Source organism: Vigna unguiculata, chromosome 6 (genome assembly GCF_004118075.2).
Source record: "Vigna unguiculata cultivar IT97K-499-35 chromosome 6, ASM411807v1, whole genome shotgun sequence".
NCBI classification, from domain to species: domain Eukaryota; kingdom Viridiplantae; phylum Streptophyta; class Magnoliopsida; order Fabales; family Fabaceae; genus Vigna; species Vigna unguiculata.
The window spans coordinates 29,178,180-29,204,938 of NC_040284.1; the positions used below are offsets into that span (position 1 = coordinate 29,178,180).

The following is a 26,759-nucleotide window of genomic DNA, read 5'->3' on the forward strand; positions in this document are numbered from 1 at the left end:
ACAAACAGACAGATATGGTGCCATTATATTATATTACTTTATAAGGGATATTAATCCTTCACTACTTCATTTCATGTTGTATTTAAAAACTGAATGTTTTTATTACATTTAATATTTTGTGGGAACCACAGCAACAAGTGGTGTCACCCATTCATAAATACACAGACATCAACCCATATATATATGTTAATGTAAAGGATCTTCTGAATCAATTTGTTAGCTCTTGAAGACATTTAAGAGTGAAGAACTCAGGATTTATCCTTCACCTCTTCATCATCAATCATCAGGTTCTTTCTTGTTACCTTTCTTGTATTTAAAAAACTGAACTTTTTTATCATATTTCATGGTGGGACGAGTTAAATCGCATTTTGTGATCTAAGTATGAGTTTGTCATGCACTCATCATATTTTAAGTTGTACTTTTGTTTAATATTTTTTCTAGGCTTATAGAAAGGAAAATAAATAAAATATATTTATATACAAATTTGTCTAGACAAGTTTCAACTATAACTTTTTGTTCATTTAGTGGTTGGTTGATTTATAAATGGAAAAGTTGATTTTGGTAGTAAGGGGAAAAAATATTGCAGTCATATTTGACTAACATCAGAAGAAGTGTGAAGATGTTTCAAAAATGTTATTAAATAATAATTAATTTTAAAGATAAAATAATTAGTTCTTATATTAATTAATTTAGATATTATTTTATAAAGTATAAATTATTATTATTTAAAATAGTCTTATAAAATTTTTAATTAGTTTATGAATATAAAAAAATTAAAAAAATTATTAAATAATAATTAATTTTATAAATAAAAGATAATTAATCACTGTATTAATTAATTTAGATATTATTTTATAAAGTATAAATTATTGATATATAAAATAATTTATTATAAATAAAAAACTATAATTAGTTTATAATTGCTAATCATATTTTTATGAATTATTATCGTAATTTTTTTAACTATTATAAAATGTTTATTGTCTAAATTAATTTTTAATTTAAATTAGAGAATAATTTTAAAATGATAAGTAACAAATATTTTGATAATGTTATAAATAGATATTATAAGAAAATATTTCATTAATAATTAATTTGTATCGATTAAAATTATTAGTTATTATAATGATTAATTTAAAAATTAGTTTATAAAATAAAAAATTATTAATTATTAAAATATTCATTAATATAAGAATGAAAAATTATAATTAATTTCTAATTTTTTTTTGGCTAATTTTTCATACTTATAAAGATGAAATAAATAAAACTTTTTAAAGTATACAAATATTATATTTATGTTGCAGGAGCAACTAAGGTTATTAAGAAAATGTGGAGATTAAAGATAGCAGAGAAGACTCCATACACATTCAGCACAAACAACTTTGCAGGAAGACAAATATGGGAGTTTGATTCTGAAGCAGGAACAGATGAAGAACGAGCCCAGGTTGAAGAAGCTCGTCTACATTTCCATCAAAATCGCTTTCAGCGTAAGGCATGTGGTGATCGACTTTGGCGTTTTCAGGTATATGTTGGATTTGTTAATACTGTTATGCACACCTTCAAAATATATTAAAGAAAATAATTTTTAATAAGTAAATTTTAACAATATTTTCTTAAAATTTGAGATGATATTTTTTTAGATAACTTCTTATTCTTTTTATTTTTACGTAATTCCAAAAATTACTTAAAAAATAATATTTTAAATTATAAAAAGATATCGTTAAAATTTAATTATCAAAATATTATATATATATATATATATATATATATATATATATTAACTAATGATTTAACTTTTATGATCGTAATTATCAAAGTCAACCAAATATTTTATATGAAATTTGTGATACGACGATCATATGTAAATATATATTTTTTCCTTTATTGACATTAGAAAAATAGTAAAATGAGAATATTATTTTGAACTGGTCCTCCAATTCTATTTGAATTTTTAGAAAGTTCTTAATTTTTTATTTGTTCAATTTAGTCATTCAACTTTTTAAAATGTTCGATATAGTCCTTTTTTTTAAATTGACGTTAACGTGGTGTCCGTACAGTGACACGTGTTTCATGTTGTTGTCACTTGATGTGTTTATTTTTAATTTAGTTTCTTTATTTATAATTTTGATTCAATTTTGTGCTCTCTTTATTTTTAAATAAAATAATTTAATCCTTCTCTAATTTGGAACCAAATAATTAAACTTAATTACAACTTACATAAACATTTTAAAATATTTTTTAAATATTTATATATCAAATTATTCCACCTAAATATTCAATTTTGTTTACATTTTTACATAAAAATTTAAACCTTTTTTTAAATATTAAAAATGTAAATATAAAATTGCATTTGTAATTTTTAATAATGTGACAAATATTTACTTTATGATTACATTTTTAATATTTTTAAAGTATTAAAAGTTTAAATAGGAATTATTTTTATGTAAAAATAAAATAATTTAAATATTTAGATGGAGTGTTTGATATATAATTTTTTTAAAAAAAATTAATATATATATATATAAAAGTTATAATTAAGTTTAATTACTAATTTGGTCGGACCAAATTGCTTCATTTTAAGAAAAAAAGGAACCAATTACTTCATTTTAAGAAAAAAAAAGGATTAAATTGGATCAAATTATGAATAAGAGGACTAATTTGAAGACAATAACATGATATGTGACACTCTACGGACACTACGTTAACCTCAATCTAAAAAATAAATGACTAAATAGAACACTTTTAAAGGATTAGAAAACTAAATTGAACCAATAAAAAACTAGGAGTCTTTTTAAAAATTCGAATAAAATTAGAAAACTAAATTAAGTATTAAGCCTATTTAAAAAAGAAAAGGGTGAATGAAATAAATAATATAACTTTCCATTTTTGTACAGATTTTGAAGGAAAACGAATTCAAACAAAGAATAAGAAAAGTGAAGATAGAAGAAGATGAGGAAATTACATGGGAGAAGGCTACTCATACCATAAAGAGAGCCTCTCATTACCTCTCGGCACTGCAAACTAGTGATGGCCATTGGCCTGCTCACCTTGCGGGTTGTCACTTTTTCACTCCCATCATGGTAAATTTAACTTATTTATAATGTCCTTAATATAAAATTTTATCTTAAATTCGTTATTAAGTTTTTAAAACATAATCACGAAAGTTTTATGAAAAACTCAATTCAAAGTCATTTAAGGATGACTGAATTTGTTAGTTTCAGAAATTAATTTGAACAAATGATACTTTTTATTGGTTGAAAAAGAAATAATTATATAATAGTTGCATATATTTTTTATTGGTTTTTCAATATCTTAGTCTAACAAATTGAAATTTACAAAATTCTATATATAATATTACAGATCATCTCCATCTATAGTACAGGACATCTTGATTCTGTAATTTCAGAAAAACATCGTAAGGAAATTCTCCGTTACTTGTATAATCATCAGGTACACTTTCAAGTTGATGTTGAAGAAAGAAAACAATACATGCTATTTTTCATCTTTTGCTTTTCCATTTGTTAAAATTATTATATCTTTAATTATACATAAGACATGAAATTTGAAAGTTCGTTCTTAATATATACGAATTTTGGTAACCATGGGAAGAATGAAGATGGAGGGTGGGGATTACACATAGAGGGTCCAAGCACCATGTATTGTACGGCACTCAATTACGTAACTTTGAGAATTCTTGGAGAAGGACCCAATGGAGGTCATAACAATGCTTGTGCCAATGCCAGAAAGTGGATTCATGATCATGGTACCATTACACTTATGCCTTCATGGGGAAAATTCTGGCTCTCGGTACGCATGATTTCCTATAATTTAAACACACAAATAAACAAATGTAAGTTTGTGAGTAATTAAAAAAATGTTATTGTTGCAGGTTCTTGGTATTGTTGATTGGAGTGGATGCAATCCATTGCCCCCTGAATTTTGGATACTCCCTACTTTTCTCCCCATGCATCCTGGTTAAATATTTCTTTTTTATTTTTCCACTATTTAAGAAATATGACTACTTAAATCAATATTAAAACGAGTATTATTGTATCTTATTTTCGCCTTAATTAAATAATGCAGCTAAAATGTGGTATTATTGTCGGCATGTATACATGCCCATGTCATATATATATGGGAAAAGATTCGTGTGTCCAGTCACACCATTAATCACAAGTTTGAGAGAAGAACTCTTTACTGAACCTTATGATGAAAAGACTTGGAAAAAAGCTCGCCACAAATGTGCAAAGGTTAAAAATATTCATAGTCTTTGATTATATTGTAAAAAGCGTACGTAATTAATTCAAGAAAAAAAATGATTTTAAAATTAAGAAAGAAAATACATCAACACACAATGTGAATGTGTGACCAAAAGGATGTTATATTGTTTTACATATACATGACAGGAAGATCTGTATTATCCGCATCACTGGATACAAGATCTGATATGGGACACTGCTTATGTATTGACTGAGCCACTTCTCACACGCTGGCCTTTCAATAAGATAAGAGAAAAGGCACTTGAAGTTGCAATAAAAGGTATTCACTACGAAGATGAAAATACTCGATACATACATGGTGGGTGTATCAACAAGGTATTCATCATAATTTGAAAGCATGTATATTATTTATAGTATACACCAATCAGAATTTTTAGTTTTGGTGACTTCATGTTTGTGTTTGGTAGTCTGGATCTTTGCTTGCTTGTTGGGTAGAAGATCCAAATGGAGATTCCTTTAAGAAGCATCTTGCAAGGGTTCCAGATTATTTATGGCTTTCAGAAGATGGAATGTGTGTACAGGTATATAAATACATCTTAATTATTTTTAATCTCTGATAATAGAAGATGATAACTTAATTAATGCAATTGTCTAAGTAATATAGGCAATTAATACGCAATCATGGGATGCTGGTTTCGCGGTTCAAGCTTTTCTCGCGTCTGGTTTAATTGACGATCTTGGTCCAACACTTGAAAAAGCACATGATTTTATCAAGAAATCTCAAGTGAGTATATCATAAAATTACAAAGTATAAACAAACAAATAAACTCTTATGTTAATTAACTTCTCCAAATTGTATGATTCGTCTAACAAACTATTACGACGGATAGTTCTCATTCACACTAATGAAATTTAGTAATTAATTATTTTTCAGGGAAATTAACTATTTATTTAATAATTAAAACATGTGTTATGTTGATTAAAAATGAAAAGTTATATATTATGAAAAAATTGATAATCACAAACTTATTATCGGAGGATTTGGATTTGAAGTGGTATTATATTTTTCTTTTATCTGTTAGTTTTTTACTCATTATTATAATAAACCATTGAACGAATTCCCTCACTATTAAATAGTCGTTAGTTTAATCAGAGATAATAATGAATTGATATTGTAATATTATAGATAGTAGAAAATCGTCCAGGAGATTTCAAGAGTAGGTTTCATCACATTTCTAAAGGGGCATGGGCCTTTGCAGACAGAGACCATGGATTACAACTTTCTGACGGCACTGCAGAATGTCTCAAGGTAGGTTACAAACATTTTGACTTGTTAAAAAGCTTGATGAATAAAAGTATATGTTACATGGTTTTAACTGACCAATCATCCTTGTTTCAGTGTTGTTTACTTTTATCAATGTTGCCAGAAGAGATTGTAGGAGAAAAATTGGAAACTGAAAGGATATATGACTCGGTCGATTTCCTGTTGTCCCTTCAGGTGAGTATTATAAATTTTTTGGGAGCACACTTTTAAATTTTATATGATTAACTTGGTAATCAATGGTCTGTCGTTTTAATCTTTGTTATCACCTCATCCTTGTAGTGTTACAACGGAAAAACTATAAAAAGTTGCATAATTCATCTCTACGTAATCTAAAACATAAAATACTTATTATCAAGGAAAATGATTTCTGTTTTCTCTGCTGCTATAAAACAACTTACTTTATTTTGGTTTTACTTTTTTTTCGAGTTTTATCATATAAATATTAGTTTACTCCCAGTCGCTTCTTTTTCTTTCAAGATTTTGTTTTACTTCAAAAAAAAAAACATTAAATATAATTTTACACTTTTAAATTTTAGTTAGGCATGCTCGTAAATAATTAATTAAAAAATTCTTTTCTTTTCTAATTGTACTCCAATATATTGAATTGCAGTACAACGTTAGTTCTTTCTATTTAACATCTAATTGCTTTTACTACGCTCATGTTTTTCTGTAATTTTTTAATATACTGAAGTTTCCAATCATTTAAATTGCTTGAATATATATGATTTTTTTTATGGAACTACAAGTCTGATGACTGCAGAGCAAAAATGGAGGTATATCAGCGTGGGAGCCAGCAAGAGCTCAAAAGTGGTTGGAAGTAAGTTTGAGTTGATGATTTGTGCAATGTGTATAAATATGTTTGGTGATGTTGAGTTCATTATTTTTGTTGTGGTTAATTTGTAGAATCTGAATCCGGCGGAATTTCTTGCTGACATAGTGATTGAGTACGAGTACATTGAGTGTACTGGATCAACAATTCAGGCTTTAGTATTGTTCAAAAAACTATATCCAAATTATAGAAGGGAAGAGATAGAGAATTTGATCGTGAAAGCATGCAAGTACCTTGAAGATCAACAATCATCAAAAGGAACTTGGGTTGGGATCTGGGCGGTTTGCTTCACTTACAGTGCCTGGTTCGCACTCGGAGGTTTAGCCGCTGCCGGAAACACTTACTCTAACTGCGCCGCCATTCGTAAAGCTGTGAAATTTCTACTCTCAACACAGAATGATGATGGTGGGTGGGGAGAAAGTTATCTTTCGTGTCCGCTGAAGGTTTGTAACTAAATGGTATTTTTATTTATTTATTTAACTTTCAATTGTTAATTTATTACATATTAATGAATGTATATATACATTGAAGACGTACGTGGCTCTTGAAGGGAATCGATCACATGTTGCCCAAACAGCGTGGGCTCTGATGGCTTTAATTGAAGCCGGGCAGGTATTGTTCTCATGTGCACCTGTCGGATTTCAACGTCTATGGTTTATTATGTTATCCAAAGTAAGTGTCGTTGTTATTCGTTTTCTGAATTTGGCATGTAGGGTGAGAGAGATCCAACACCTCTTCACCGTGCTGCAAAGTTACTCATTAATTCTCAGTTAGAAGATGGTGATTGGCCCCAACAAGTACCTCTCAAATCTCTATCTTTTGAATTATGAATCTTAGTTATTGCACCAAAATTGTTTAATGTTTGTGTGTGACTTAATTGTGGCAGGAGGCCGTGGGGGCGTACAAGAGTAGTTGCGTGCTTCATTACCCATTTTATAGAAATTATTTTCCGATATGGGCCTTGAGTGAATACCGTAACAAAGTTTTAGTGCCTTCGACTACTACCAAACTTGAGAAGTCGTGAGATCAAAAAGACGAAGTCGGTGAGCAACTCTAATAATTTTATTTCTATTTTTATAGTTTCAAATTCTGGAACAAATGTTTTGCATGTTCTTAACTTTATTTTCAACTTTCATGGTTATATAAAGTTTACGGTAAACATTTGTTTAAGTATAAGTCTGCACTTATTTAAATTTGTATAGTTTAAATTTGTTCTTGTTATTTTTTTATTTGGGTTGGAGTAATCCTATTGTTCTTATTAATGTATTTGTTATTGTTGATAAAAAATAAAATTTCTTTGATAACATCTATTTTATTTCTCATATATATTATATTTTTGAGATTCCTACAAATTTTTAACACCCATGATATTATATTATGTAATTATATGATAATAATATTTGATATTGTAATATAATTTTAAAATTTTATAAATTTATATTTTAATTAAGTTCGTATGAAATTTTCAAGATCAATATACGAAGAAGTGAATGTTTATTATACACGTCTCACGTCATGGATTTAAAATAAGCCTCATGTCACGGACTTAAAATAAATTATTGGAATTTAACCATTTCTATATTTTCTTATTCTATTGTGATAATGTAAAAAAAAGGTTAAATAGACTATGTGCTCTCGATATTTGAACTAATTTTTTAATGTAATTTCACATTTTTTTTTAAGTTTTTAATTTAAGTTAAAATGGGTGAGCATGATTTTTTTTTTTCTGATTAACTGGAAAACGATATATGGTACTGATGTGATATTTTATTTTTCGGTGAGTGTTTGACATCATTATCTCAGGTGAGAAGTACCTTTCATATTGAAACTTAATTATACAGAAAAGATGTGAACACACTGAAAATTGTACATTAGGTTTCTAGACTTGTTTAGTGTTATGCAGAAAGTGTATTAATGAGCGTATCTCATTGCAGATGGTGGAAATCTAGCTAATGTTGTGCGGTTGGAGCTACAGGGTGCATGTGGTTGCCTTACGCAACATTCTTCTATATAATAATATATGATTTGGTCTATTTAAATAAACCATTTTATATCACTTGCATTATGTAATTGACATAAACATGGTTGGATGAGAAGTGATTGTGTTATAATAATTGAACATAAGTCAAAAATGTTTAAACTATCTGAAATTGTGGATTGAAAAGATAAGTGTCTTATGTGATTTGATTCACAAATGTGGGAAATACTTAATTTTGTTTGAATAAATAAAATTTATTAAAAAATTAATTAACTGTAAAAAATAGTAAACAGAAATAGATGAAATAAAAATTAAAAATTAAAAAAATAAATATTAAATTTTGTTTTAAATTATACAAAAAATATTATTAAAAAAAGAGAAAAAAAATTAAAAGAAACAAGCAAGAGGAAAATTTGTTTGGTTATTTTTTAAAAATAACAAAAAAAGTATTGTTATTATTACTAAAAAGAAATTTATTCGTAAGATCTAAAAATTAAAATGTAGTTGAGTAATGCAACTTCATAAATATTAGAACATTAATGCAACTTCATAATTATTAGAACATTTCTCCCACTATAGATCTCCATCAGGAAGTGGTTCATAATTTCTGTTGGGCTCAGATAAGTGGACAATTAAATTTTGGGCCATAGAAGATAATACAAAATTCAAAAACTGGGCCATGTTTATGACAAATATAATATTAAGAAACTTCTGGAGGGTATTAATAAGTCTGAATCACCTCACCTAACTTAATAACTTCATCTTATTAAAATATCAACTTTTAAGTGCAGAGATTTATATGTTACTTATATTAAGTAGTTATTTTAAAAATTCAAATATATCTCGAAAGTCATATCATAAAAAGAAAAATTAGAAATTAAAAATTCCCTCACATAGTTAATTAAAAATAAAAAAGTTAATTGACAAAAAAACACATATAAACAATATGTGTTAAGAATTTTGTATTAAAAGAAGTCAAATTTATTAAGTAAACAGTAACCCATTCTTCAAAAATGATGAATCTCCTTACGTTATTTTCTTATTAAAAATTCCAAGTGACAACTAATTTAGATCTCTCAAGTCACTTTCAAATATTAAAAACAAAATCAGAAAATTAATATTTTAAAAGATAAAATTATAATAAATAAATATTTAGCATTTAAGTATTTTTATAAACTTTCAATTATTATCTGTTTAAATTTTATCTATATTAAATATCAAACCATCCTTTCAAAAAAAGAATCATAATAGATTTATGTTGTATTGATTTGAAAAAAGTGAATGGATAAATTGAATTTGTGGAGATTTGAAGATAAAGTCTGTATTACTTTTTTAAATGATTGGAATTGAAAATAAATAAATTTTAAAGCAGAATTTATAAATAATTTTAGTGAATATAATATATGAAAAAATTAATAAATTAAAATGCAATATGAGACGAGTGATTTCTAACATACTTCCTTATCCCAATGACTCTAACTTGAATGTTAAAAGTGAGTTTAGAGTATAACTTAATTTCATAATTAATTTACAAAATTATCTGTAATTAACGTGAGACCTCCGACTTATATTATAAATCATCGTGAGTTTCTTCGTAGAAGGATTTGAAATCCTTATCCATCACATATCCATTCGCTTGAACAAAATAAGAAACGAACACTCCGTTAAGATAAAAATTTGTTTTTGAGTAGCTACTTTGAGAAAAAACAAATACACTACAATAGTTAATAAAAAGTAATAAAGCAAACGGTTGTGAAGCAATCATGAAGCTGCATTTAAAGATCTGTTGTTGAGTGAGTTATGAGTACTGCAAGAGTTATTAATGGTACAGTTGGTTGTAATTTTGTAAACTTGTTATTTCATCTGATGTTGATGATATAGCTTGAATGAACACTATATAAAGGATGCACCATTCTGAGTAAGATCAGATCCATCTTGCTTAAACAACCAAACCCTCATAAAACTGCAGGGATCGTTAAAGATAAATACCTAACAACTCCATAATCAGGTTTCTTCTTCTTTTTCCTTTCTTCAGATAATATTCTTTTATTATAGAATGTTCGGTTTCTCTATTTCTCTCTTTTTAATATTCCAAGTTCTATTTTCTGTAAACACAAAAGAATATGTCATGTGTGGACAAAGTATGATATGAATAGACATAAACTATGACCAATTTTTAATAAATGGAATCCATCCATCCATAACAAAATTTAAAATATATATATTAAAAAAGGATAAATTTAAGAAATATTTTGTTTTTATTTTAAATTAAATATCTATGATCAATATCTCAATTATATGAAATCTTGAATCTTTTAGTATTTGGGTTTATTTGTGCATAAAAACAAGGATAGAGTTCAATATCAATAAAAAGTGAATACAACACTTCATGAAAGTGCACCTGCAAAAAAGACTTCATCATCTAAATAACTATAAACAAGATAACAATGAAAGGAAAAAGGAATTATCAGTATTTGAAAAACCAAGTTCAACTAAACCTTGTTACTATGGAGATATTCTTATATAGGCTTACTTAATATTATTTTTTGGATGACAATGGTCATATTAACCTTTATTATGTTCACTTGGATAAATTATACTGTGTATAATGATTGCAACTATTTGCAATGAATTTAAAAAAAAATTATATTCGCATAGCATGATTTGAAAGAAAAAGCAAGAATAGATTTGCGAATAACTTTTAAAAATTCATCACACTCATTTTATAAAGATTTGAGAAGATCAGTAAACATTTTTCACTTACACTCTTTGAAAATTTTATATAAATATATATCTACTAATATAATTATTAATTATAATATACAATTATTTAATTTATTTACAATAAATATTTTATTTTATATTATTAAATATTAATAATTTAAATTATTTATTTACTATTATTTTTATTTTATTATATATATATATATTATTAATAATTTATTATATAATATATTTTATAATAAATTAATAATAATAAATAATTTTATTTAATAATGATTAGTATATTTTTTAGTTATTAAAAATTGATGTTCTAATTAATAATACATTTATATATATATATATATATATATGAATTAATAATAGATGTAATAAATAATATATATATATATATATAATAATTATTTTTAATAATGTATATAATATTTAATAAAACTAAAATTTATATAAATGTCAATAATAATTAATAATAGTAATAAAAATTTTGTTAAGATTTAATTTTTTTTATTTTATTCAATAATAATATTTTTTTATTTTTATTATTGATGTTTTAATGTATTTAACAATTTATAATAATAAATAATAATATATTAATATTTAATAATTAGTATTATATATAACATAATAATTAATATTAATAATATTTTTTTATAATAATTAATAATAATAAAATATATGAATATGTATAATAATTAATAATAATTAAAATATTGTTAAAAAATAATAATATATATAATTATTATTATGTAAATTTTATCTATAATAATTAATAATAATAAAATATATATAAATATGTATATATATTAAAATATTGTTAAATTTTAATATTTTTAACTCTTCTAATAATTATTTAATTTTATTTCTGTCATTAGGGTAATTTAATAATTTTAAAATTTTACCTAATGAGAGGTGATATGAGATCCAACACTCTGAAATCTCTTAACATGCTTCAAGTTTTCTCCTCCTTTCTTTCCATTTCGTTTATTTATTATATTTTGTTTTAAATTACATCTCGCTCCATGGAATCTCTAACATTGTGCAGCGAGCGAGAAAAAAAAGATGTGGAGGTTAAAGATAGGAGAGGGAGCGAATAATCCACACCTATTCAGCACTAACAATTTCGTGGGAAGACAAGCATGGGAGTTTGATGCAGAAGCAGGAACTGATGAGGAACGAGCCCAAGTTGAAGCTGCTCGTCAAGATTTCTATCGAAATCGCTTCAAATTCAGAGCCTGTGGTGATCGAATGTGGCGGTTTCAGGTAACTAACGTTCTCTGATGTAATGTTAGTGTAAATATGGTGCTGTGATGTGATTTATATGTTTGATGATGGCTTATACAGATTCTAAGGGAAAACAATTTCAAACAAACCATAGAAAGAGTGAAGATAGAAGATGGTGAGAAGATTACATATGAGAAAACTACGACCGCAATGAAGAGAGCTGTGAATTACTTATCGGCTTTGCAGACTGGTCATGGTCATTGGCCGGCTCATATTGGTGGTAGCCTCTTTTTTATCCCTCTCATGGTAAGTTCGCCTATTAGATAACACACCACCTCTATATTAATATTATATTTCAAATTACTTTTATATAAAAAATAATAATGTATTTTATTTAAATTTATTTATTTAACTTAGTGCATCTTATATTCAAAGTTGTAAATTTAACATCTGGATTTTATTCTTTGACAATAAATTTAAGACTCAAAATCTTGAATTTTAAAATTCCAAGTCATAATTATAAGATTTCATTTAACTAAGAACAAATTTTATTTTTTATACTAAAATATATAGGGTTTTTAATTATTTTTTTATTGATTCAATTTAAATAGTCCACGATTGAAAAGTTGATGTATTGACTCAAATGAGAGAAATGGTTTAGGTTTTGAAAAAGGCAGTGAAGAACATATTGTCGACCACTTTTACTAAAATGAGACACTAATATACTTACAAATTAAAATTAAATTTATTTGTTTTTTATTTTACTAAAAAAATAATAAGTACTAATAATTAAAGTGAGAATCAAGATTATTTTAAAAATTCTTTTACTATAATAACTTTAATTTCTAAATAACCATGAACTAAGATAACGAAAGGGGACAAACAATTTATCTCTAATCGCAATTAATCAAATCAAATTCTGTCTAGAAGTGGACTTGAAGTAATTCAACCTCACAAAATTATTACAAAATTAAAATTAGATTTTATAAAGTAAAATTTATATTCATTTATATAATATAAATTTATTTTATCTTTAATCAACATAGAATCTTCAATACACTTATCTCACACTTAAACATACATATTAAACGTGAGACTAAATATTATTGGATAGTGTAAATGATTTTGATACCATGTTAAAAGATGAATTTTAAATCTAATTCAACTTCACAAAAAGTAGTTTAAGATATAAGGTTTGCATCAACTTAAATACTATAAATTCGTTTTATCTTTAGTTTCAACAAAATTTTTTATATGTAAACTATATATAATATATAGATAAATTGATCTTTACAATATACCTTTTATATTAATTAGTTTAAGTTTGAATGTTGCATAATGGTTAACCTTATTTTGTTTTTCTGCTTAAAATACTACAGGTCATTTCCTTGTACGTTATTGGACATCTTGATTCTGTACTTTCGGAAGAACATCGCAAAGAAATTCTTCGTTATGTATACTATCATCAGGTATACATGTTATTATGAACACAGAGACAAAAAAAAAAGCAACTAGATATATTTACTCTTTCTTATTTCATTTATTTTTAATTTATAATTTGTTTTATGACAACACTGAACCATTAATACAAAATATTGATTTGAAGAACGAAGACGGAGGGTGGGGACTACACATAGAGGGTGAGAGTGTGATGTTTTGTACTACACTTAATTACATATGTATGCGAATTCTGGGAGAAGGACCAAATGGAGGTCTTAACAATGCTTGTGCTAAAGGACGAAAATGGATTCATCAACATGGCACTGTAACTCATATTCCTCAATGGGGAAAATTCTGGCTTTCAGTAAGTTCATTCAATATTTAAATACAATATATATACATACATATTTTACTAATTTAAATAATTTTATACTCTGTAGGTTCTTGGTATAGTTGATTGGAGTGGATGCCATCCTTTGCCACCTGAATTTTGGATGCTTCCTAACTTTTTTCCTATGCATCCAGGTTGACAGATACTTTATTCGTAAATCATTATTTCCTATAAATTTATAACAAAATTTTGTGTAAAAATATTTTATACAAAATATTTTATTAAAATATTGATAGCAATTTTTTTATAAATAAATTTGTAAATAATTTAAGAAAGAAATTCACAGGAAATATATATATATATATTTTCTTAGATTGCAATAAATAATAATTGAACTTATTATATTTTGTTTTTTTTTTCTCAAAACCATGCAGGAAAAATGTGGTGTTATTGTCGATTGATATATATGCCTATGTCCTACCTATATGGAAAAAAATTTACGGGTCCAATCACACCATTAATTCTGAATTTGAGGGAAGAGCTGTTTACTGAGCCATATAATGAAAATATGTGGAAGAAAGCACGTCATAAGTGTGCAAAGGTAATTAATTGCACATGTATTTTTAAATTTAGGTAAAACGTGAAGAATAATTTTAAAGAGAAAATTTAAAATTATATAAAAAATAATTGTTGATTTATACATTGCAGGAAGATCTTTACTCTCCCCGTCACTGGATACAAGATCTAATATGGGATGGTGCTTATTTTGTTGCTGAGCCCATTCTGAGACGTTGGCCCTTGAATAAGTTGGTTAGAGAAAAAGCACTTAAACTAACAATGGAGCATATTCATTATGAAGATGAAAATAGTCGATACATGGACGTTGCGTGTTTGGAAAAGGTAAAATGAGAATAATTTGAGAGCAAAGGGATAAACAAGTCTATAATATATGTTTGAATTTTGCAGATGTTATGTATGGTTGCTTGTGCGGTGGAAGATCCAAATGGAAAAGCTATTAAGAAGCATCTTGCAAGGGTTCCTGATTATCTTTGGGTTTCAGAAGATGGAATAACACTACAGGTATATACTTTAGACTTGGTAACAATCATAGAAAATCATAAATGAAATAACAATACCTACTTGTTTACGTAATGCAGGCTTCTGGAAGTCAATCCTGGGATGCAGGCTTCATGGTTCAAGCTCTTTTAGCTACTGACCTAATGAAGGATTTTGGTCCCACACTTGCAAAAGCATATGATTTTCTTAAAAAGTCTCAGGTACCCAAAATTAACAAGTATCTCGATAAACATACCAGTGTTCAAGTCATAGAAATAGACAAAGTTAACATCGTATGAGAATAAAGGTCCATAATACTATTCTCTTAAGATTTTAGGTTAGAAATAATATTAAATGTTTTATTTGTGTAAGATCAATATCTATATATATATATATATATATATATATAATTACAATATCTCTGTGCCTATAACATATGTCATATATATGATACATTCTGAAATTCTTATCCAAGATAAGGATAGAAAAACTCTCATCTCATATTCACCTAACCAACTAACTGAACTGAATAATTACTTGCTAACCATTATAATTACCACTAAAATTTTGACAGACAAATTAGGTAATAACTATAAAATGGATTTATGATATCTTAGGTTCAAAACAATTCGTCAGGAGATTTTAAGAAAATGTTTCGTCACATGTCGAAAGGGACATGGACCTTTACTCACCAGGATCATGGATGGCAAGTTTCTGACTGCACTGCAGAATGTCTGAATGTAAGCTTATCATCACAAACAGCTTATTTTGTTAATACACTTCATAAACGATATCTATGTTAACCAATTAATTAACTATCCTATACGTTTCAGAGTGTTCTGCTTCTATCATCGATGCCTGAGGAGATTGTGGGAGAAAAGATAGAGCCTCGAAAGTTATATGATACAGTCGATTTCTTATTGTCAATTCAGGCCAGTATTATTAAATTTCAAACGCATTAAATCAGAGGACAACATATTTAGACTTCAACGTGATTTAATTTTGACTTGTTTGTATATGATTTAATTTGGACACAACATACGAATTTTGGTTACTACAGAGTAAAAATGGAGGTATAACGGCGTGGGAGCCATCACTGTCTCAAAAATGGTTGGAGGTAAGAGTTACATAATATAATGTTTATAAATCCATTAATAATGGATGGAAAAACATTTTTTTCACCTATTTTTGGTAATAATTTGTAGTTACTGAATCCGACGGAAATGTTTGCTGATATAATAATTGAGCACGAATATGTGGAATGCACTGGATCAGCAATGCAGGCTTTGGTATCGTTCAGAAGGGAACATCCAAATTACAGGGGGAAAGATGTTGATAATTTCATTGTCAGAGCAGTTGAATACCTCGAAAATGAACAAAAAAGTAATGGTGGTTGGTATGGGGAGTGGGGGATTTGCTTCACTTACAGTTCTTGGTTTGCACTTCGAGGTTTAGATGTTGCTGGAAAGACTTACAATAATTGTGAAGCCATTCGTAAATCTGCGAAATTTCTACTCTCAATACAGAATGAGGATGGTGGGTGGGGAGAGAGTTATCTTTCATGTCCAATGAAGGTTTGTAATTAAACCACTATTATTTATGATTACGATTTCCATTAGTTGAAACGTTATAAATGATAGATGTTAATGAATGGTAATGTGCAATGAAGACTTACGTGGCTCTTGAAGGAAATCGATCACATGTTACTCAAACAGCTTGGGCTCTAATGGCTTTAATTCTTACTGGCCAGGTATTTTCTTTAATGTGCATATTTGTTTGTCAGAAACTATACGAGTATTCTTCACAGTATCTTGCATTCCAAAGCGTTATCCGAATGAAGTGTTAAATAAGTGTTGTTCTCTTTTTCATTTTCTAACTTTTGTATGTAGGCCGATAGAGATCCAAATCCCCTCCACCGTGCAGCAAAGTTAATAATCAATTCACAGTTGCAAAGTGGTGATTGGCCTCAAGAGGTACCTCTCAAATCTCAATCATTTCAATTTCATTATTAGGTTGCTATAAAAAATAATACATATATAAACTATCTTTAACTATTTGGAAGCATTAAACAACTAAAAATGATTTATTTATTGCAAATACATTATAATTGTGTTTTGCCATTGATTTGAAATTGGTGCATTACTGGAATTGGGTTTTTATTTGTACTTGTTTTCTGTAACTTGTTTATTGCAGCAAGCGACGGGTGTATATTTGAAGAATGGAGTGTTGCATTACGCTTTATACAGAAATGTTTTTCCATTATGGGCTTTGGCTGAATATCGTACCAAAGTTTTATTGCCTTCCACTTCTGCGTAGCTTCAAATGCTGTGAGCTATGAAAGACAATTAATATCATAGAAGTAAAGAATCCGGCAAATAAAATAAGAGAAGTTGGTGTTTCAGTTCAGTAGTAATACGCTTTTTCCTTTTCCTGTATTCTTAATTCTGAAGCGGTCCTTTTCTGTCATAGATGGATTGCATCAGTAAAAAGACCACTGTGAGGATTAAATCAAATGAATGTATAATAAAATTACATGTAAGAATTAAAATCAAATGAGTGAAAAACAAAATTAATGTTATATAAGGATGTATTTGGATGTGAATGATTGAATTTTGAGGGGAAAAAAGATGTGACTGGTAAAATTGTTTGGACTAAAAAAAATGATAATAAATGAAAGAATTTGAGAAAGAAGTTTATGAAAAGTAGACACCAAGTTCAATAGATTAATGAAAATGTTTTAATTAATAAAAATTTACTATTTTATTATTATATAAATAATCAATATTTTATTATATTATATTATAATTTTTTGATATTTTTTATAATTATACATGATAAAAGTAAATAGTATTATGATACTTTTTATATAATTATTTTTTTCTAACTTATTATCAAACATGTTATTTTATCATTATAATTATATAAATAATTTTTCTTTATTAAAATATAATAATTTATTATAATTGTGATGAACTTTTTCTTATCATTATTTAATATATACTTAAATTTAAAAGATGAAATTTATGTTACAATTTTATTATTATTATTATTATTATTATTATTATTATTATTATTATTATCCCCGTGACATAAAATGAAAGGATAATAGCATGAAGATTTGAGCAAATAAATGAATAAAATGTATTATTAAGCCAGAAAATGGATCCCATGAATCAGTTCTCCTATATGAACATCAAAGTGAGAGTCCATCCAAAAATACATCTGCACAAGTCATGGACAGTTTAATAACATTATATTGTATGTACAGTAAATCGTCGTGAGTTTCTTCATAGAAGGATTTGAAATCCTTATCATCACATATCCATTCACTTGAACAAAATAAGAAACGAACACTCCGTTAAGATAAAAATTTGTTTTTGAGTATCTACTTTGAGAAAAAACAAATACACTACAATGTTAATAAAAAGTAATAAAGCAAACGGTTGTGAAGCAATCATGAAGCTGCATTTAAAGATCTGTTGTTGAGTGAGTTATGAGTACTGCAAGAGTTATTAATGGTACAGTTGGTTGTAATTTTGTAAACTTGTTATTTCATCTGATGTTGATGATATAGCTTGAATGAACACTATATAAAGGATGCACCATTCTGAGTAAGATCAGATCCATCTTGCTTAAACAACCAAACCCTCATAAAACTGCAGGGATCGTTAAAGATAAATACCTAACAACTCCATAATCAGGTTTCTTCTTCTTTTTCCTTTCTTCAGATAATATTCTTTTATTATAGAATGTTCGGTTTCTCTACTATTTCTCTCTTTTTAATATTCCAAGTTCTATTTTCTGTAAATACAAAAGAATATGTCATGTGTGGACAAAGTATGATATGAATAGGGATTAAGTACGTTTTTAGTCCTTTACACCCAATTAAGTTAAATTTTTTGGATGTGTTGAACGCGTTTCATGTTAGTATTGGAGTTGTTTACACTGTTTGACACCACATTCTTGATTCAATATCTGCTGGAAAATACGTTCGACACATAAAAAAAAATTAACGTAATTGGGTTAAAAAGACTGTATTCATTCGTTTTTAAAGTTTAAGGACCAAAATATATCAAAGTTTCGGATATGGATAAATTTCAATTTTGAGTCAAAGTTTAGGGACTAAAAACATACTTAACCCATAGATATAAAGTATGGCCAATTTTTAATAAATGGAATCCATCCATCCGTAACAAAAATTAATATATATATATATATATATATATATATATATATATATATATATTAAAAAGAATAAATTTAAGAAATATTTTGTTTTTATTCTATGACGCAGAAGCAATTAAGGTTATTAAGAAAATGTGGAGGTTGAAGATAGCAGACGGAGGGAAGAGTCCATACATATTCAGCACAAACAACTTTGTTGGAAGACAAATATGGGAGTTTGATTCTGAAGCAGGAAGTGATGAAGAACGAGCCCAGGTTGAAGAAGCTCGTCTACATTTCCATCAAAATCGCTTTCAGCGCAAGGCATGTGGTGATCGACTTTGGCGATTTCAGGTACTTTCTTTCTTAACTTCAACAAAACCTCACTGTTCAGATGCATTAACCATCATTCATATGACTTCTAAGATGCATAAATAATATAAAACTTTATGTTCCATTTATGTACAGGTTCTGAGGGAAAAAGAATTCAAACAAAGAATAAGAAAAGTGAAGATAGAAGAAGATGAGGAAATTACATGGGAGAAGGCTACTCAGACCATAAAGAGAGCCTCCCATTACCTCTCAGCACTGCAAACTAGTGATGGCCATTGGCCTGCTCATGGTGGAGGTTCTCAATTTTTCACTCCCATCATGGTAAATTCATTCAATTAAGACTAAGTCCGTACTCATTTAAAATGGTCCGGACATTAAATACGAACTCATTAATTTAAGTTCAGTCTCATTTGAAAAGGAAAAAATCTTAAATAAATAATTTTGTGACTATATTAAAATATATATATATATATATATATATATATATATATAAAGTCATTTTTTTTATTTTTTATCAGCAACAAAAATTAAATAAATATGATAGGGGATGTCCTAACCTTTTTACAAGTTATAGAAACACTATAGATTGGTTACTATTATGTTGTAATTTCATTTGATGACTATTTTCGATTAGTTCATGTGTAACTATCCATTGAAGAGTAGAAAAACACACATGACCCTTAGGCTAAACAGATTAAGGTCAGTCCTTAAATATTAGAGTAGAAAATAAAATTGTGCCTTTCAACTTCAACTCTATCCATACAACTTCAAATTTATTATCATCAAATTCAATAGGATGCTTATGTAAAATGACCTCATTCATGGTTTGCTCAATCTCTTCAGTAATTTATTATATGACTCATTGTTTTGAATATTTACTTAATATATTTTTTATTTAAACTAGTTTTTAAAAAAAAAATATATAGTATATGAATAAAATAAATAACAATTTTTTTTATAATATATCTCTTATGTTTATTATATATTTTATATTTTCATAATTTTAAAAATTATTAGTACCTATAATATTTTTATGTAATTATATGAACCGTAATATTTCATATTATAATTCTAGGACTCTTTAAATTCTTGGCATTTCGATTAAATTTGCATTGACCTCCCGTTTCAATATGCATATTTAAACGAAAATTTGCATCTACGTCCCCGTATCAATATGCAAATCTAAACCAATATGTACACATTTTATTGATTTTTTCGATGTCTTGGCCTAACAAATTGAAATTTACAAAATTCTATATATAATATTACTTTTTATTTGCCTCAAACATCGCAGATCATCTCCATCTACAGTACAGGACATCTTGATTCTGTAATTTCAGAAGAACATCGTAAGGAAATTCTCCGTTACTTGTATAATCATCAGGTACACTTTCAAGTTGATGTTGAAGAAAGAAAACAACACATACTATTTTTCACCTTTTGCTTTTCGATTTGTTAAAATGATTATATCTTTAAATTATACATAACTCATGAAATTTGAAAGTTCGTTCTTAATATATACGAATCGGTAACCATGGGAAGAACGAAGATGGAGGGTGGGGATTACACATAGAGGGTGGAAGCACGATGTACTGTACGGCACTGAATTACGTAACATTGAGAATTCTTGGAGAAGGAGCGAATGGAGGTGATAAGAACGCTTGCGCTAAGGCCAGAAAGTGGATTCATGATCATGGTACCATTACACTTATGCCTTCATGGGGAAAGTTTTGGCTTTCGGTATGCATGCTTTCCTATTCTTTCAACACACAAATCAACAAATGTAAGTTTTTCTGTTTAATTCAAAAAATGTTATTATTGTTGCAGGTTCTTGGTATTGTTGATTGGAGTGGATGCAACCCATTGCCCCCTGAATTTTGGATACTTCCTACTTTTCTCCCCATGCATCCTGGTTAAATAATTTACTTTTATTTTTCCACTATTTAAGAAATATGACTAGTTAATATATACTCAATAATTCATTATTAAATCGAATATTATTGTATCTTATTATCACCTTAATTAAATAATGCAGCTAAAATGTGGTATTATTGTCGGCATGTATACATGCCCATGTCATATATATATGGGGAAAGATTCGTGTGTCCAGTCACACCACTAATCACAAATTTGAGACAAGAACTCTTTACTGAACCTTATGATGAAACGACTTGGAAAAAAGCTCGTCATAAATGTGCAAAGGTAATGAATATTTTGTCTTAGTGGAAATATTCATGTTCATTTTGGACAAATTATAATTCTTTTGATTAAATTGTAAAATGCGTATTCAAGCGAAGTTTAAAAAAGTGGTTGAATTTCTCAAATGGTAAAAAAAAGTGACAACCTAATCTGAAAGTTGCAGATCTAATCAATCATTTCCTCACTATGAATTTTTATTGAATTTAAAAAAAATGATTTTAAAAGTATGAAAAGGATGTTATATTGTTTTACATATACATGACAGGAAGATCTTTATTATCCGCATCACTGGATACAAGATCTAATATGGGACACTGCTTATTTATTCACTGAGCCACTTCTCACACGCTGGCCTTTTAATAAGATCAGAGAAAAGGCACTCGAAGTTGCAATAAAAGGTATTCACTACGAAGATCAAAATACAAGATACATACATGGTGGGTGTATCAACAAGGTATTCATCATAATTTCAAAGCATATATATTATTTATATTATGCCCCAATCGAAATTTTTAGTTTTGGTGACTTCATGTTTTTGTTTCGTAGTCTGGATCTTTGCTTGCTTGTTGGGTACACGATCCATTTGGAGATGCCTTTAAGAAGCATCTTGCAAGGGTCCCAGATTATTTATGGCTTTCAGAAGATGGAATGTGTGTACAGGTATATAAATACATCTTAATTATTTTTAATCTCTGATAATAGAAGATGATAACTTAATTAATGCAATTGTCTATTTATAATGTAGGGAATTAATTCGCAATCATGGGATGCTGGTTTCATGGTTCAAGCTTTCCTTGCTACTAATCTATTTGATGATCTTGGACCCACAATTGCAAAAGCATATTATTTTATCAAGAAATCTCAGGTGAGTATATGATTAAATTAAGATTTTGGCTTTTTATATAAGCATACAAAAGAACTCTTACGTGAACTAATTTCTACAAAATATATAATTCATCTAACGAGGAATTATAAGATGATTTAGTGATATAATTCTAGAGCTATTAAAATGGGTCAGAACCCGCGAGCCAATCCGGCTCACCACGAGTTCGGGTTGGGTTAGGTTGAAATTATTTTACAAATTTCAATACGTGTTGATTTTTGACCAGTGCATCTAGAACCCGGCTCACTCGGGTTGAACCCGTAGTGAGCCGGTTTGGCTCACCAACCTGCAGATAAAAGGGTCACACTAGTATTTTTTATTAAGTTGAGCTTTATATTTGAGTCATGTTAGATTGTTTTTTTAGTCAACACATAAATAATTTGGATTTTTTTTTATTTTGGTTTTTATTTTGATTGTATTAAAGTTTATTTAGATTTTAATTAGAATTAAATTTAATTTTGACTCAAAAAAATAAAAAAATTATATTTTTTTAATCAAGTGAACCCGTGAGCCAATTCGTTTAACCCGTCAATCCGTGATGGACCGGGCCGGGTTCGAATTTTTTGGCTCGCTAAAAAGTGAGCCGGATTGGGTTGACTCACTAAATAATCAACCCGTGGTGGGTTGAACTGGGTTGGGTCGGGTTATCCGTTTTGACAGCTCTAATATAATTCATCTAGGAAGAATTATAAAATTGATTTAGTGATAAAATCGAAAAGGAGAGTAGAAACAATTGTAGATTCATAATTTCTAACCAACACTTTAAAATTACAAAATTGGTTTAGTAAGTATTGGAATGGAGGATGAAAGATTGTATGATCAACTATCTCATAACTATCTCATTAATATTGTAATATTATAGGTGGTAGATAACCGTTCAGGAGATTTCGAGAGTATGTTTCATCACATTTCTAAAGGGGCATGGACCTTTGCTGACAGAGACCACGGACTACAAATTTCTGACGGCACTGCAGAATGTCTCAAGGTAATATTTAACTACTTCGGTTACAAACATTTTTATTTGTTAAAAACTTCATAAATAAAACAACATGTATGTGTCACATGATTTTAAAAAACTAATCATCCTGTTTCAGTGTTGTTTACTTTTATCAATGTTGCCAGAAGAGATCGTAGGAGAAAAATTGGAACCTGAAAGGATGTATGACTCGGTCAATTTTATATTGTCACTTCAGGTGAGTATTATAAAATTTGTGGTAGCACACTTTTCAATTTTATATGATTAATTTGGTAATCAATGGTCTGTCGTCTTAACCTTTGTTTACATCACACGTACTTGAAGTGCTAAAATTATGCACATTTTTTCTGTAATTTGTTTTAATAATTTTCCTTTATTGAAGTTTCCACACATTTAAATTGGTTAAATATGATTTTATTTACGAAACTACAAGTTTTGGTTACTGCAGAGCAAAAATGGAGGTTTATCTGTGTGGGAGCCTGCAAAAGCTCAAAAGTGGTTGGAAGTAAGTTTGAATTGATGATTCTACAATATTTATAAATTTGTTAGCTGATGCTGATTTCATTATTTTTTTTATTAATTCGTAGAATCTGAATCCGGCGGAATTTATTGCTGACATAGTAATCGAGCACGAGTATATTGAGAGTACTGGATCAGCAATTCAGGCTTTAGTATTGTTCAAAAAACTATATCCAAATCACAGAAGGGAAGAAATAGAGAAGTTCGTTGTGAAAGCAACACAGTACATTGAAGATCAACAATTACCAAATGGAAGTTGGCATGCGGACTGGGGAGTTTGCTTCACTTACACTTCCTGGTTCGCACTCGGAGCTTTAGCCGCTGCTGGAAACACTTACTCTAACTGTGTTGCCATTCGTAAAGCTGTGAAATTTCTACTCTCGATACAGAATGATGATGGTGGCTGGGGAGAAAGTTATCTTTCATGTTCAATGAAGGTTTGTAATTAAACCACTATTATTTATGATCACAATTTCCATTAGATTCAATTTCATTAATTATAAATATTAATGAATGCATATGTTCCACGAAGACGTACGTGGGTCTTGAAGGGAATCGATCGCATGTTGTTCAAACAGCGTGGGCTCTAATGGCTTTAATTAATGGCGGACAGGTACTCTTCTCATTTGCATCTGCTGGATTTCAACATCTCTAATGCCTTTAAGTGTTGTTGTTATTCGTTTTCTGAATTTGGCATATGTAGGCTGAGAGAGATCCAACACCTCTTCATCGTGCTGCAAAGTTACTCATTAATTCTCAGTTAGAAGATGGTGATTGGCCCCAACAAGTACCTCTCATATCTCTATCCTTTAAATTATTTATGCATTATCATTGCACCAAAATTGTTTAATGTTTGTGTGTGACTTAATTGTGGCAGGAGGCCGTGGGGGTGTACAAGAGTAGTTGCGTGCTTCATTACCCATTTTATAGAAATTATTTTCCGATATGGGCCTTGAGTGAATACCGTAATAATGTTTTAGTGCATTCCACTTCTGTTTAGATTGAAAAGGTGTAAGCTCTAGAAGACAATGCCATATCCATAAAACAAATTTGGCAGATAAAATCAAAGTTGGTGACAAACTTTAATAACTTTCTTTCTAGTATAATTTTGTAATTCTGGAACAAAGATTTTGCATTAAATATTACAACAATAAAGAGCGTGTTATATGTTCTTATATTTATTTACAACTTTGAAATTTGTATAAGTTTTACGATTATTTATCACTATCTCGCAATACAAGAGTATGCTTCACTTACATATACGGCTCTTGAACTTAGATTCAATAGTTAGGCTTTTCTTAATGCAATTCATAATTTCTTCTCTTATCATGATAATATGAAAAAATAAAAAAAGCAACTTATCTATTTCATAAAGTCTTGTAACCAATTTGAAACTATATTCTATAATCTATTATACTCAATTCAAAACTATATATTATAGAATATGTATTTTGGGATATTTCCAAATTATACCATATAAAATTCCTGTTTCGAATTACACATTAAGATATTCTCAATTACACAGTCCATAATAAATAATAAATTCTAAACATACTATGAAAACGACACATTAATATTTTTTATTCTGTGATACTACAAGAAAATAGCACAAAGAAGTAACCTCAATAGTTTAATGCATTAGACTATCTAAATAAATCAGTTTTTCCCAATTTTAATTAAATTGTGTTTTATGTATAAATTAATTTGTGAAAGTTCTCCTATACAAGTTTTTATATAAGATGTTTTTTAACTTATAGAAAGATTATTTCATAATCTCCTTATATTCTTTTAGAAATGCTTACGAAATAATTTAGCCCATTGACATGAGTCATGAAAAAACTGCTTGAACCTTTATAAAAAGATTTGAACCGAAACAACTGGTCGGGAAGAATGTGATAAAGAGTGCAAATCCACTCAATCTCTACTAAAACATACCAAAACCACCCACATTTTCCTCAGTTCATCTTTCCATCTTTTCCGGTGTGCCGTAAGGTCCCTTTTATCTTTATGGAAAAACTGCAGGACTTGATGAAATCCCCTTAAACATGTGATACTAATTTTTCACAAGCAAGCAGAAAGATGACAAATTAACTTACTGATAAAACTGCAGGGGTATGTTAGAGTGGATCGTTAAAGATAAATACCTAACAACTCCATAATCAGGTTTCTTCTTCTTTTTCCTTTCTTCAAATAATTTTTTTTTTTATACAACGTTTGGTTTCTCTATTTCTCTCTTTTTAATATTCCAAGTTCTATTTTCTATAAACACAAAAGAATATGTCATGTATGGACAAAGTATGATATGAATAGACATAAACTATGACCAATTTTTAATAAATGGAATCCATCCATCCATAACAAAATTTATTATTTATTAATATATGAATAAATATAATTATTATTTATTAAAGTAATATTAAACATTCGATCGTAGTATTATAAGTTCTCTCTTTTTTTAAGTTTTAGTATAAATTAAAAGTAATAAAAATTAAAAAAAATATAATTGATATATATATATATATATATATATATATATATATATATATATAAAGTTTGATTTTGTAA

At 27.9% G+C, this 26,759-nt stretch overlaps 2 protein-coding genes across 5 annotated transcripts; both read left to right on the forward strand.

Annotated features, from left to right (window-relative positions):
* The first annotated feature begins 201 nt into the window (after positions 1 to 201).
* On the forward strand, positions 202 to 25,257 carry LOC114188179 (beta-amyrin synthase-like). Of its 4 annotated transcripts, XM_028076730.1 has the most exons (18): positions 202 to 287; positions 1,305 to 1,522; positions 2,895 to 3,080; positions 3,361 to 3,450; positions 3,610 to 3,807; positions 3,890 to 3,974; positions 4,084 to 4,250; positions 4,407 to 4,595; positions 4,688 to 4,801; positions 4,885 to 5,004; positions 5,407 to 5,529; positions 5,620 to 5,718; positions 6,305 to 6,361; positions 6,448 to 6,816; positions 6,905 to 6,985; positions 7,087 to 7,170; positions 7,260 to 7,416; positions 8,308 to 8,523. In XM_028076730.1, exons 2-17 carry the CDS (start codon positions 1,328 to 1,330, stop codon positions 7,395 to 7,397), a joined length of 2,295 nt encoding a protein of 764 aa, XP_027932531.1. In that variant the 5' UTR covers positions 202 to 287; positions 1,305 to 1,327; the 3' UTR covers positions 7,398 to 7,416; positions 8,308 to 8,523. The 4 variants fall into 4 exon arrangements, with proteins under 4 accessions (XP_027932531.1, XP_027932532.1, XP_027932533.1 ...); XM_028076731.1 differs by lacking the exons at positions 6,905 to 6,985; positions 7,087 to 7,170; positions 7,260 to 7,416; positions 8,308 to 8,523 and adding exons at positions 24,727 to 24,807; positions 24,898 to 24,981; positions 25,072 to 25,249; XM_028076732.1 differs by lacking the exon at positions 4,885 to 5,004.
* On the forward strand, positions 10,290 to 17,671 carry LOC114188182 (beta-amyrin synthase-like). The gene is made up of 17 exons (XM_028076735.1): positions 10,290 to 10,359; positions 12,115 to 12,332; positions 12,414 to 12,599; positions 13,673 to 13,762; positions 13,900 to 14,097; positions 14,174 to 14,258; positions 14,499 to 14,665; positions 14,773 to 14,964; positions 15,031 to 15,144; positions 15,222 to 15,341; positions 15,738 to 15,860; positions 15,954 to 16,052; positions 16,181 to 16,237; positions 16,326 to 16,694; positions 16,790 to 16,870; positions 17,010 to 17,093; positions 17,314 to 17,671. The coding sequence occupies exons 2-17, from the start codon at positions 12,132 to 12,134 to the stop codon at positions 17,434 to 17,436; spliced, it is 2,289 nt and encodes a 762-aa protein (XP_027932536.1). The 5' UTR covers positions 10,290 to 10,359; positions 12,115 to 12,131; the 3' UTR covers positions 17,437 to 17,671.
* Positions 25,258 to 26,759: the final 1,502 nt, after the last annotated feature.